At 40.3% G+C, this 14,106-nt stretch overlaps 1 protein-coding gene across 1 annotated transcript in view; it reads left to right on the top strand.

The window, feature by feature from the left end:
* The first annotated feature begins 5,718 nt into the window (after positions 1-5,718).
* The window catches only part of DOCK1 (dedicator of cytokinesis 1), a 459,011-nt gene continuing 450,623 nt past the window's right edge, over positions 5,719-14,106 (top strand). Inside the window, exon 1 of the mRNA XM_081954827.1 lies at positions 5,719-6,177. Within this exon, the coding sequence (XP_081810953.1) occupies positions 5,862-6,177 (316 nt within the window). The 5' untranslated portion in view covers positions 5,719-5,861. The remainder of the gene's footprint in view (positions 6,178-14,106) is intronic.

Consider the following 14,106-nt stretch of genomic DNA (forward strand, 5'->3'; position numbering starts at 1 on the left):
CATGATTACTTGAAGGCTCACCTTTCTTCTATCACTTCTTCTTTTGTAAAATCCAACAGGTTCATGTCCCACATGGAAATAATGACATCTAATGTCAGTTCCATTTAACCTGCATCTGGAATGATATCCCTGAAGAAGCTTCTCGGATGAGAAGTGAAATGTCTTCAAAGAAAAACCAAAAAGTTCAATTGCCTCTTGAAAAAGCACCTTTGGGACATCCCCTTGGGATGTTGTATTGCTCCAATTTTTGGCCTCTCAGATAGACCATACAGGACACATGACAATATGAACTAATTGTACTTTTGTCAGCCATTCTAGCTAAACTAGACAGGAAACACAACTAGAGGAACTAATTCTACTGTATTCTAGGGCTATATTAAAGAAAGTGTAAGTCTGAAATGTCCTACTACCCTTTTTAACTGCTTGATCCCTTAGTATCCTTCCTAGGTTTTTCAGACTGTTAAATCATTAGGGGTTCATTTCCGTTTCCTAGGCATATCTTCCCCATAGCATCTTAATTGTAAGGCTACATTAGCAGAATCTTGCAAGTCTGAAAGTACAAATTTGCCATCTCTTTTTACTACCTGCTAAACTAGTGTGGATCCTTTTTAAGTTTCTCTGCCTGTTATACAAATGTAGGCTCTCCCCTCATTTCTCCCTTAGGCAGCATCTCCTTCACCCTCATCCAAGGTCATTCTCACATTTCAATACTTTCCCTTGACATATTGAATGAACTTTGGCTGCCACCAAAGATTGTGCTACTTGTCTTTGTTCCCAGGGATGTTTGATACCTGCTTCTCCAGGTTCATGTAAGTTGGTACAAACCTTAGATTCAGGGTGATGTGGGTGCCAGCTTTGCTTGTAAATATTAATTTGATTCCCAAAGTTTCATCCTAGATGCTCCTTTATTGCAGGTGCTACTGAGAAAATGACTTGGGAGAATTGGTATCAGGTTCACAGTTTATCTTTCACACTGATTAATTAAGCCACCAGGAATCGTTGGATACAAGATGTGTGACAAATAAATTTTCTAAATAAATGAATAATTTGATATTCCTTATTGTATTTTTAGGACTGAAATCATTGAAATATAGTAGTTGATGATTGATAAACTTTCCCTAACGCAAAAATAATTAATTCAATATATCTCATTGATTTTTTTGAACTGAAACAAAGATATGTTAATTTATAAAGTGTGTGTCAGTCCTGGACGCTATCTTTTTCGTTGGATTTTCAGGGCTGCCACATTTAGTGCCTGGGAAAATGGGAGGGGGGATTGCAAGGAGCTGGTGGAGGATTAGCCATAACAACATTCTTTTCTATGGGAGTCAAGGACACTCAACCTGCACCTGGATGAGAGTGACTGGGGGTTGTCTCCAGTTGGGATGTTAAAATGATTGGACCATTGTGATGGACTTGTGGATCTTCAGCTTTCTTTTGGGTGTGCCAATATTGCATCTCTAATAAAATGGAACTTTGAGGAATCACTAACCTCAGAGTCTTCTTTCGTTGGGGGTGTTACTTGGAACCCTGACATAATGGCTATCTGATATATTGTTATTTTATTGGCAGTTCAATGATGCAAAGTAGGTGACATAAACAATTTAATAGAAAGCCTGCATGTACATAAATCACATTATTATAGTCCATATTTGTTCTACGCTGAACATGTTAAGGTTATGTTTGCTATTTGTTATGACAACTCATGTTTCAAAACAGATTTTAGTCTAATATTAACAGAAACAAATTCAAATACTAAATACTAAAAATTAAATTTGGTAGTTGTTTTCTCACAAGGTCTATCTTTATCTAGCAATCTATATATAGAAGGTGGCCACTTGATTAGTTCTCTGGGAGGCTACTTTATTATCTTCAGCTAAGTAAAAATCTGTCTATCCAACTCTTAGTAGGTGTAAGAAAATCAAGGGAATGTTTCCAATACTGTGTGACCTGTTGTTCTTGCCAGTGTGTCACAAGATGCTTTTCTAAAACACTTTCTCTTGGTAAGAAAGTCCCTCTGCTTTTTGGAAAAGCACCTTTGGAGCAACCATGAATGATGGAGAATCTCCATAGACATTTTTGCCAGTGTGTTTTTAAGTTTAACTGAAAGTCTTAGTTTTAAGATTTAAAACTTTAGATATTAAGCAGTTAATCTGATTGAATTTCTACTTTCGTTCAGGCAATCTGATCATGCTTTGAGGTTGCCAAAGCTCTACTTAAATATTCCTTCCTGAGAATAGTTAGGTTGTTGTTCTGAAGCTGACAATAACCCCATGCCTATGAAACTCATTATGGAGATAATACTAGGTAAGATATGATCTTAGTATGATATCCTCAACAGATTGACTCCAAAATATTTTATTGAACTACTAAATATAAATGGTTTTAAATTATTATTAATTTTAATATTTGTATTAAATTCAGTACTTCAATCTTACTATTATATTTGCACTTTTCTTTTTGAATTTGCTGTCACTCATGTTTTATTAATAACTGACAATCATACTCAGGGTTCAGTTTTCTGTCAGTAAGGTGACCCATAAGCATTTAAAGATATGTACATAAAATATTATTTTACATACTTCACCAGATTACTTTTAATTTTTTCATGCTGCTTCTCCAATATTCGTAGGAAGAACTGAAACAAGTGCATATATTTTACAGTTACGGTATGTGATTTGATTCTGCAATTAACTTCATTCCAAAACACCAGGGAAACTTACCAGAACAAAATGTTGATGTGTGTGTGTGGGGGGAGGGGGTATACACTTTAAATTTAAACTTATGGAATACTGTCATCTCTTAATAATGTTATTGCCTAAAAGGAAATTGTAGTGCTCATGATTGAATATCTAAACTATAATTAAGTTCATCATTTATTTAAAATTTAGGTTTATAATGTCCCACAGTTCAACACTGACTCTGGGCAGCATACAAATTAAAAACATGTAATGCAAAAAATAAAGTATAACTATAAACATAAGGGGGAGCTGAAATATAGGTAGTCCTTGATTTATGATGATTCATTCAGTGAATGTTTGAAATTACAATGCTGCTAAAACAATGGACTTACAACCTGTGCCTGAAGTTATATGATCTGGTACTTGGCAGCCACTTACATTTACGACTGCAGGGACTCTGCAACTCTCCCCACCTAACTTTCCTCCCAATTTATGTCCTGTTAGCCGCCCCGGGCAATAGCATTTGCTGGTGGCAGCAGCACAGGGTCTGAAGCTGAAGTAGTCTCTTGAGCAATCTCAGCCAGCTGACACCATCCCCAGATCTCTATTTGGGGTTTGGGAAAATAAAGCTTTCAACAGATTGCAAGAATCAGATGCCAGCTTGGAGATTGGCTCAAAATGTCTTTGGTAAGAAGGCTTGGCGCAGCCAGCAGCTGCCCCACACAGGCTGGGTGCAACAGTCAGCATACGGAGAAAAAGGTGTTCCGAAAGATCTTATGGAACATAGAGAAGTGGCACAAATGGGGCTTTATGGAATGGTGCTAGCATGGAGGGCCATGGTGGGTCTGATATGACATTTCATTAATGGCAGTGGCAAGTTAATGGATGAAGTAGAGGCGTGGGAGTGGTGGCAGTTGATTGAAACATATGTGAGGGTATTCCCAGTCCAGGAAAATTGGTGATCTGAGCAAAGTCTGTCTTTGAGTAGGAGCTGTGAACACAAGACCAAAATTGCACACTGTTATGTTTGGGAAAGTGCCACTCCATTCAAAACCAAGCACTAGAACACTGATGCACCAGTAGCCATTCATTTTTGTCACAGTACGCTCTACTCAATCCAATTTTATTAAACTTTAATGAAATACAAAGAACATTTCAACCCAGGAACATTCTGACTTTAGCTTAAATGAACCAGGTAAAGAATTGAAATAATGGGTTGTGTCTTTATATAAATGTATTGTCCAGAATAGGAAGTGATGCATGGTGTTCCAGATACAGGCCAACTCTATTTTGTACATCTCTATTGAAACTACGTTGAGCACATTGTTAGAACGCAACACATTAGTTTATATTTATTTACTAGATTTATATAGCCCATGTTTCACACGGGCACTTAACATAATAAAACATACAATAACATGTTTCAATAAACAGATTTAGCATGGTTTAGCATATTTTTACAAATTAAGAAATTCACATAAGCTAAAAAGGTTGATTTCCTTAAATATGGCAAAGGTTGTATTTTTTCATTAAAATCTCAAAGTAGGATTGTTTTTCATCTTTTGGTTGCCTTCCACGTGCATTATTTTGGTCACGGAGTTCTGGAAGTTTCCTGGTTGCCATAGAACACCTGTGGGAGTGGCATTCATGCATTTTGGGCAAGATTTGGTTTAAATCTTGCAGCAACTGAAAACAACAACTTTTATCCCTAGGAGAAAAAGTGAATGGAAAATAGAAATCCAAACTGTTATAAGAAGATACAAGTCATGTGAGAAAATTAATTCAATTAATTAGCATTATTTTCTACAAATTGATTTAGAAAATAGGACACAAGCAAGGAGCCATATTAAACACAGGTTTTCATTCCTTTATGACAATTGATATTGTGTGACTTACCATTTTTGTCCAAGGACCACTTTAGGCAAAAAACGGTTATGCAATGTATGCACAATCAATTTGCACCAAAAGTTTGGAAATATGCCAAGCAATCAATTTGCACCAACAGTTTGGAAATATGCGAAGCCTTCTGCCAAAATTCTTTCCACACTTTCCTGTCAAATCTCTTTCTGCATTTACCAATGGCTGTGTGGTTCTAGCATTGCAAAATATCCTGTTTGCCACTTACTTCCATAGGCAAAATAGTTATAGTCCTCGATGTATGACCACAATTGGGACTAGACTTTCTGCTACTAAGCAAGGCTATTAAGTGAGTCACACCCAACCATTTTGCCACAGTTGTTAAACAAATCACTCAGTTATTAAGCGAATCTGGCTTCCCCCATTGACTTGGCTTGTTAGAAGCCAGATGGGAATGATAACCACATGACTTCAGAACCCTGCAACCATTGTAAATACATGCTCCTTGCCAAGTGCCTGAATTTTACTTATGTGGCTGTGATGCTAAAATGGTCATAATTGCCAGGACTGGTGTGGTTGTAAGAGGTTTTTTTTTTAGTTTGTTGTAACTTTTGCTAAACAAATGGCTGTAAGTCAACACCTACCCGTGCAACTATTACTGTCGGGTCAAAAGTCCCTTACCCAAAATGAAAAGGATCAGGATCCAACACCAGAAACTAATTTGGACATCCTATATATCATGCAGAGGTTGATGAAAGATCCTCAGCATTAGAACAGATGAACCTACCGAACATATTGTAATGAAGAGAGCTAATAAAAGTGGTTGCTTTGTCTGCCATAGAATTGTATTTATTAGAAATCCAGATGAAGAAAATGCTTTTCCTTTTCATAAAAAAAGAGACAAGAGGACTGTTTCAATAATGTAGTAATTAAGAACAAGGCTGTAAAACATACAGTAGAGCTGAAGATATTTGGCTGAGAAAACTTAACACCACATCCAGCAACTCCCTCTTTTTACTGGCTCAGTCTCTTGCACTACATGAACTCTCTCCATGCAGCGTTTTGGGGGAGCAACGGAACCCTCTTTATTTCTGGCTACAGGATTCGTTTTCCGTATTTTGTATTTCCTAGGTTCCCGGTACCCTCTGCCCCGTTCTCTTACTTAGATGAATCCCTTGGGAGAGGATAGCGCGGCTACTTGTGGCTAAAGGCACGGAAAGGTGAAGCAACGCGGGGCGGTTTCAGAACAGGGAAGTGTCATTCTCAGGAAGGGAAGCGACTTTTCAAGAGGAGGGGAAACGGGCCCCGCCAGCCCGAGGAAGGATGCTTAACGGCGGTGACGGTGCCGCCGAGGGAGCCTCCTTCCCGTCCGCAGCGACCGCCTGGGTTTCCTATCCAGGCAGGGCCTCCCAATCCCTGGCTCCGCCTGCACCACATGACCGCTCCGTTGCCTGCAAACTTTCTTCTTCTCCTTGTCCCGGGGCGGCCGCGACCGAGGCTGGAAAATGGCGGCTTAGCAGCGCCGCCGCGTCAGTCCCCGCCTCTCCACCCCGGCTTTCCCCGACGGCTGGCGAGCTCGGGCTTCCCTCAGCTATGACGCGTTGGATACCCACCAAGCGCGAGGAGAAATACGGCGTGGGTGAGCGCTTTCCCTTTCCCCTCTCCCGCCCTCCGCGGGGATCCCTCGCTCGTGGTGCGGCTCCCGGTGAACTTCCTCAGAAGTTGAGGCTGCGCGGCTGAGAAGCGGGTCTCGCAGCCAAAACAAAATCCTCCCCGCCCCTGACGAGCAAGTGACTCGCCCTTTATCCCTTTCCTACCCGACGCCTCACTGGGGCGCTTTTGGGGAAGGGTCGAGGCTGGCGAGAGAAAGCGGCTTCATCCCTTCTCAAAAGGCCCGCGCTGATGAGGGGTTGGGGAGGAGGGAATTGAGGGGCTCTTGTTTCGCTTTACTTCACATTTCCTCGGCCGAGAGAGGCTTCTATTCCTACCTCCTATCTTTCCGAGTCTTTCCAGCGTCGTTTGGAGTTACCCTCCTCTTTGATACCTTAGTCCTTTCATTATTTTCCCTTTTTGTTGCTTTTAATTTACTCTCCCCCATGTCTTCCACGACTTTGTTAAGGAAACTAGGTCCAACTGAACTGCACTTTTCTAACCTGCAGAACAGGACCCAAGTTTCTCCCAACACCCTCTTTCCCCATTACCTGCTGAATTCTCCTTTCAAAAGAAAGGAAACTTTGTGTCCACTGTTTTTAAATCTTCCTTCCTCAGACTTACTTTGATATAGAATAAACAAGTAGGAATGAATCCCCTTTGGATATGGCTTCTTTTCTGGAAATCTGGCTAGTGATTGGTGCCATAAGCTGAATGTGGAGTCAGAAGTTTTTTTTAAAAAAATATTGTTCTCTGCAAATTTCCTGACAGGGGAATTATAATTGAGTCCCATTACAGGACAGGCTAGTATCTTGCACTGTAGGAACTCAGCCTACCTTGTTAGTGTTCAATGTTGTCATGAGGAGCCTACAATTATATTGTTTTGAGGATAGGTATGCAGAAATAAGTATTCATTAGTATTGAGATTCTTACTAGATTAGTGAAACCTTAGTTGATTTATTGCATGATTTAAGTAATGGGGGAAATAAAATAATAAATCTGAATCAAGTGAATTTCTTCTAATAAGATGATGGTTACATCAGAAATTACCTCAGAAGTACCATTCTCAGCTATGTGTGGAAAAAAAGGAATGTTTCATCTAAGAAAGGACTTGCCAGATGCATAGTTTTAAATCTGGCAGTGCAAGAGTACATTATGATTTCCATAGGTGTGTGCATAGATCATACTAAGCCATAGTTTCTTGAATAATCCAGGTTTAGAATCCTGATTTATTATAGGTTTCAAAATACTGTTGTTTGTAGTCTGAATAACAAACTGGTGAGCAATAATTAGGTTGACATGTATTTTCAATTTGTGTGGTTAATAAGTGTGTTGCATCCAGAATATTGGATAATTTATTTAATCACAGTTAAGTTCACAAAGAACAAATATACCTTGAGAGCATAGTTTGTGGTTTTCTATAATTTTTTTTAGTATTTTTCACTATTGCCACACTTACTTGCCAATATTTGAAGAAATGCACATTGTGCCCATCCCTGTGATATATTCAACTATCCAATAAAGAAGCTATTCTTAGTTTCTGATGCTTTTTTCAAAGTAAGTAGAAAAATAACAGCAGTAGGATGTTGGGGATGAGGAAAGAGAAATGCAAAATTCTTTATTCTTCTACTCTCATGAAACATTTGCACTTATTCAGGCTCCCCTCCCCCCATATGTCTTCTTTATTTGTGTGGATTTTGAATGAACTCATGGTAGGAAAGAAACAGCTGTTGTATCCTATTAATAGCTTCAAAATCTGATGTTTAGTGCTTGTTTTAACAATATGCATTATCGGTATAGTATCTAATTTCACTCATACTAGGACTGTTGAAAAGAACTGAAATAATGAATATGAAATTATGCAATAGTATTCAGTATTTATATTAATAAAAATAGCAGACAATGCTAAATAAACTTTCATAGTGCATCACTTGTGGTTTTGTTTCATGTAGTACCTATCTTGTGCAGGAACAAAAACCTATTTTATCTGTGTTGCTTTTCTCTAACCCAGTTCACCAAGTTAAGCTGCTATTAGTGATGTGAGATCTGGACTGCAAACTAATAGAGAACTAATAGTGACAGCAAAAACACCCCTGAAAATTCTAACTGTCTAATGGTTCTAGGCACAGATCTGATAACCCTAGTAATAATTGTGGTTATATGGTAGTAATTGACTTAGAATATTGTGCATGCTGCATTTAAAGTATTATTTATTCCACATTTGTGTAAATCATCTATTTAATTCATTATTAAACAAACCAAAGAGCAAATGGGTTCAGATGCTATGATAACTCACATTATATGGAATAAGCCACACTTGGAAAATATCTTCTTGTTAGTTTACATTATCATACTATAAGATAGCTGAAACCACATTGAATGGCTCACATGTACCAGGAATCATACTTTAATTGTCCAACTGCATGGGCAGGGGCCTGTGAAGAATATATACATCTTGGTATCAAAGTGCAAGTGCTGCCTCTTAAGTACGTTTATAGCTGATCACCCATATTTTAATCTACTGTTTTCCTTGAACCCATGTGTCCATGTGAGTAGTCTATAGTTCATTCTATTGTGTGAACCGAAAATATTGAGTTGATTAAATAAACTATGAATGACCTTCCCTTTTTCATGGGAGGTTACTTCTTCTGTGGAGGTTACATTACTTCTGTGATTCAGAAGTAATGAATCACAAATACAGGAAGTCCTCGATTTAGGATTATTCATTCAATGACCATTTGAAGGTATGGTGGCATTGAACAAAGGGTCTAGTCCCCAGAGTTATGGCCATCATAGCAATCGTGATCAAAATTCACCTTGGGCGTTTCAACTCCTCACTACCCACTTATCTCCCCCCATCTATGCCCCTTTGTCCCCTGCCATCGTAGCTTTGCTTTGCCATCTTATTGCTCCTGCTGCTGACCAAACATGCCAAACCTTGCCCATGCAGGTGTTGGCCACACACTTTCTTCCCCAGGTCATGCATGTGGTTTCCTCATGAGGAGAGTGAGCTTCATGTGGCCAGAATCTGCCTTGTAAAGGTTGGGCACACCTCAGTCAACAACAAGAGCAACAAGATGGAGAATATCAGATAGAGCGCAGGGTGTAAAGACTGGCTGGGCTGGGATGTCTGTGGCTTTGGCTGCACTTTTTGAACTGGATTTCATGTGACAAAGGGCTTCATTCTAAGTTGTGGCTAAGGGCTTCTTGCAACCTCAGAGGTCTGGTGTATCAAGAATCCCCTTTACTCCACACTGCTGGCAATAAGGCAATAAGATACCCTGATGATCTGTTAACAGGGGCTGGTTCTCTAAACAATGTCATTAAAGAATTCCTGTTTCTGATTTATCTTAGTAGATTCCCCTTATTATTTTCTTGGTTGTGAATGATTAAGGAATACTAGTAACATAAGCTTAATTTCATATGCCCTAACTGCTAGTAATTGCTAGATCTAAACATTGATTATCTAATTTAAATTCAGTATTTCGGAACTTCAGATGTCTGTTACTGCTTTCACTTGATTAAATAAAGAATTAGTAAAAAGAAAAATTTACTTATTTGTACATATACTAACAGGTTTGGTTTTTGTGGTATTTATTGCTTGTATCATATCTACCCAGAATCCTTTTGGAAGCAGTATTTTTAGAAAATATTCTGCCAGCTTTAGAGTATCTGAGAATTAATGGGCAAAATTAAGGGTCCCACATTTTTGTGAGTCAATAGACCCATCAGAGAGCATATTGTGGCTAATCATACACATTGATTACGCTGGTAACTGTAGTTAATTATCAGTTTACTTTTGTCATTTTTCCCTGGAAATATAAGTATACTTCCAAACAAGATTTTGATTATAGCTATCTTTCAGTTTTTTAAAATTCAGTTAAAATTGTATTATGATTGGTATTTTGAGTTACACATAAGCTGTCACCTTATTGAGTTTATGGATGATACTAAACTACTCTGTATTGCAAAAATCAAATGGTTATGAGGAGTTGTAGAAAGATCTTTTTAAGCTGGGAGAATGATCAAAAGACAAAAATGGTTCAATTTAAATAAATGCAACATTATGCATATTGGGTCATTAGATACAAACAAACACTGATGCGGTTTGAGCTTAACAAACCAGTAAAAAGTTCACGGGGAATAGTGGATACTGAAGATGTAAACAGGTGTGTGACAATTGTGAAAAAGGCAAGTTTAATTTTAAAGGTTATTAGGAAAATGGTTGGTATAAAATGTCATCTTTGTAATATAAAAATAATTCTTGTTCCTACATTTGAAAAATATAAATGGACTTGGAAACAACACAGAACAAGGCTGTAAAAATAATCAGAGGGCTCGGCCTTTTTTCTTCCATAAGAAAAGGACATTTGAGATTCTTGCTTGGAAAAAATAGGTGATTGAGGAGATATATGACTGAGGTACATAAAATCATTTATGTTGTGGAGAAAAAAGTTGGGTGAAATTTTCTATCATCCCTTAAAACACTAGGACAAGGATTCACCTGAAGACGGAAGGAAATTTAGAATAAATACAAAAAGCACTTTGTTATACAGAACATAATTAACCTGCGGAGTTCATTACAAGATATAGTGATAATCACTAACTAGGGGGATTGGATAACTTTATGATACAATAGGATTGTTGGTCTTGAATATCTATTATCGTGTCTGGATTTGGGGGAGCATGTCTCCAAATATCAATTACAGATGAAATATTGATGTCTTCATCTACTTGTGAGTATCCCAGTGGCATTGGATTGGTCACTGCAAGAAAAGAAAGAGAACTTATGATAATAATTGAGCCCAAAATTTTGGTTGCTAAGCAAGAGCATTGTTAAGTGAGTTTCACCACATTTTCCAAGTTGGCCACGCCCACCAAGTCACACAACCGCTAAGCCACTCCCACCCAGTCATATGACCGCCGAACCACTCCCACAAAACAGGCCACACCTACAGAATAGGTTCTAAAAAATTTTGAAACCCACCACTGGCTAAGGCCCATCTTAGTATCTCTCTGTTTTCTTTCTTTCTTCCTTCCTTCCTTCCTTCCTTCCTTCCTTCCTTCCTTCCTTCCTTTCTTTCTTGCTTTCTTGCTTGCTTGCTTGCTTGCTTGCTTTCTCGTGTCTCTCTTCCTTCTTTCTTTCTTTCTTTTCTTTTTCCTTCCTTCCTTTCTTTCTTTTGTCTCTCTCACTCTTTCTTTCTTTCCTTTCTCTTCCTCTTCCTTCCTTATTTCCTTCCTTCTTTCTTGTGTCTCTCTCCCCTTTCTTCTTTTCTTTCTTTCTTTTTTGTTCCTTCCTTCCTTCTTGTGTCTCTCTCTCCAACTTTCTTTCTCCTTCCTTCCTTCCTTCCTTCCTTCCTTCCTTCCTTCCTTCCTTCCTTCCTTCTTTCTTTCTTTCTTTCTTTCTTTCTTTCTTCCTTTCTCTTTCTTTCTCTTTCTATCTTTGTCTCTCTCTTTTTTCTTTTCTCTCGGAAGAGCCAGGAACCTGCTGAAAACTGCCACTTGAAAAGCACGGCTTTCTGTCCCAGTTACTCAGAGGCTTTGGTTTAAGGCGGCACTCCTTTATGCTGCCCCTCTTCCTGCACTGGATTTCTTTTCTTCCAGAATGGCAGAGGAAAAAAAAAAACCACACCTCACCTTCGAGCTCCAACACTGCCATTCTGCCAGAAGGGTACGTGGGGGGAGACGGGGGACTCCTGCTTGCCAGAGGGGATCACTGGGTGTTGACTGCCTCCTGCAAGTACTGTAGTTATGTCATCCCCCCCTCTCTCTCACACACACAATTTCCCTCATGTCTGCCACTGGCAGTTCTCAAAGAGAAGGAAGTGTAAGGACTCCTGCCTTGGGAAGGGGTTGGACTAGATTACATCCACGTTCCGTTGCATCCCTCTATGTTCTCTGTCCCATTTAGTCACAAACAGCCCCATTCACTTTGAAGTTGGTCGCAAATTCCATCCTGCACGCGCCCTGATCCCTCCCAAGGAGGCGAGCTGTGGTGTGGGGGGAAGGGGGGAGTCTGTGACTCTGTGTCTCTTCATCTTTTCCCCACCTCGGAGCTGCACATCTGGCACAACCAACCTCCCCTTTGCCTTTCTCTGGCCGGCAGGTGGCGGCTGCGCCAGGGAGGCGGCTGTCATCTGCCCTGGAGCTGCTTGCGAAGGAACAGCTGGTGCTTGCGCAGCCGAGATCAGCAGGACTTGGCTCCCCCATGCCCCGACTCTGGGTGCCAAACCTTTGGTCATGCTCCCGTGGGCTTTGGGAACCAAAGGCGCCAGGCGAGGTTGTTGGGCTTCTCCCAACAGCCGAAGAAGGAATAGGAGGGGAGTTTGATGGTGGGAAGCCCAGGTGGCGCGTGGTGCGCTCTTCTCTTTCACAGCTACCTGTTGTCTAATGGGGGTGGGAGAAGAAATCAGTGAGGGTTTCCTCCCTCTCTAACACATGTATTTCTCTCTCCCCTCATTGGAAAACAGGCGGCTGTCAAGGAGAAGGGATCAGTGTGCGGCACTGGGCTTCCCAACAGCTGAACTCCCCTCCTGTTCCTTCATCGGCTGTTGGGAAGCCCACATGGCATGTGCTGCTCCCTCCTCTTTGACATCCTCCTGGTGTCCAATGGGGACACCCACGAGTCCCTTTTGGGAGAGGGGGCGGTCTAGAAATACGAAATAAAGTAAAGTAAAGTAATGGGGGTGGGAGAAGAAATCAATGCATTTTTCTTCCGACTCTAATGCATGTATTTCTCTCACCCCCCCCATTGGAAACCAAGCGGCTGTCAAAGAGAAGGGAGCAGCGCTCACCACGTGAGTTTCCTAACAGCCGAAGATGAAACAGGAGGGGAGTTCCCTGAAGCCTCCAAAGCAGTCAAAACAACCCTCCAAGCAAATCAGAAGTCACTTCCGGTTTGCTCGGAGGGTCGTTTTAAGCTTGAAGGCTTCAGGGACCTCCAAGAGGCTTCCCTGAAGCCTCCGGAGCAGTCAAAACGACCCTCCGAGCAAACAGGAAGTCTGTTCCCAAACTTCCGGTTTGCCCGTAGGAGCGGTATTTTGCGCTCCGGAGGCCTCAGGGAAGCTCATGAAGCCTGCGGAGGGCCTCCGCGGGGGGGAGGCTCTTTTATAAAGCCTCTGGAGCCTGGGGAGGGCAAAAAATGGCTTTAAAAAAGGGTGAACTCAGCTGGCCAGCGCCTCACGTGCCCTGATAAATGGCTCCGTGTGCCACCTGTGGCACGCGTGCCATAGGTTCGCCATCACTGCCCTAGAATCTCCTAAGATATATCCTTTAGGGTGAGAGTAGTATTGGTTTAGTCTGGCAAGATTTTGTTTGCTGGTGTGAGCAAATAAAGAACTGAACTTTGGCTGAATTGTTCTATGTCATACTTGGGCTGAGCTAGCCCAAAAACAATTACTACTTTTTCGGCACTGTTGCAGGTTTGAACAAATGGTTATTAAATAAGCACCACGTGTACACTGGGATCCAAGAAACAAGATGGTGAATTATCTGGAATTCTACAGGTTTGAGAGTGATACAGTTCTTTGTATATGAAAGAAAAGAGTGCTTTGGAGTATACAGGAATCTACACATAGCACCTGTTTATATTGCATTAAAACAGTTGTATTTTTCCCAGATTGCACAGCATCTGGAGGAAACTGCACAGCTCTAATGCAAAATTCTCTTAAATTGACTTGATTTCTATGATGACAGAGATACACATGTAGTTGATACAGATTATATTCCAAATTATATTGAATATTTTAACAGCCTCCCATGTTTTTGTCTTAGCTATTCAATAATGTTCACAGCTTCTCTATTAGAATTTAATTAGCATTTAATAGAAAAAGTGAGAGATTTATGAAATTATATTCTGCAGTGATGCTGTTTTTGAGGAAACATTTTTCACTTCATTTAATATACCTGAATCAAGTTT

This window comes from Natrix helvetica (genome assembly GCF_964273705.1).
Source record: "Natrix helvetica genome assembly, chromosome: 5".
Classification (NCBI taxonomy): domain Eukaryota; kingdom Metazoa; phylum Chordata; class Lepidosauria; order Squamata; family Natricidae; genus Natrix; species Natrix helvetica.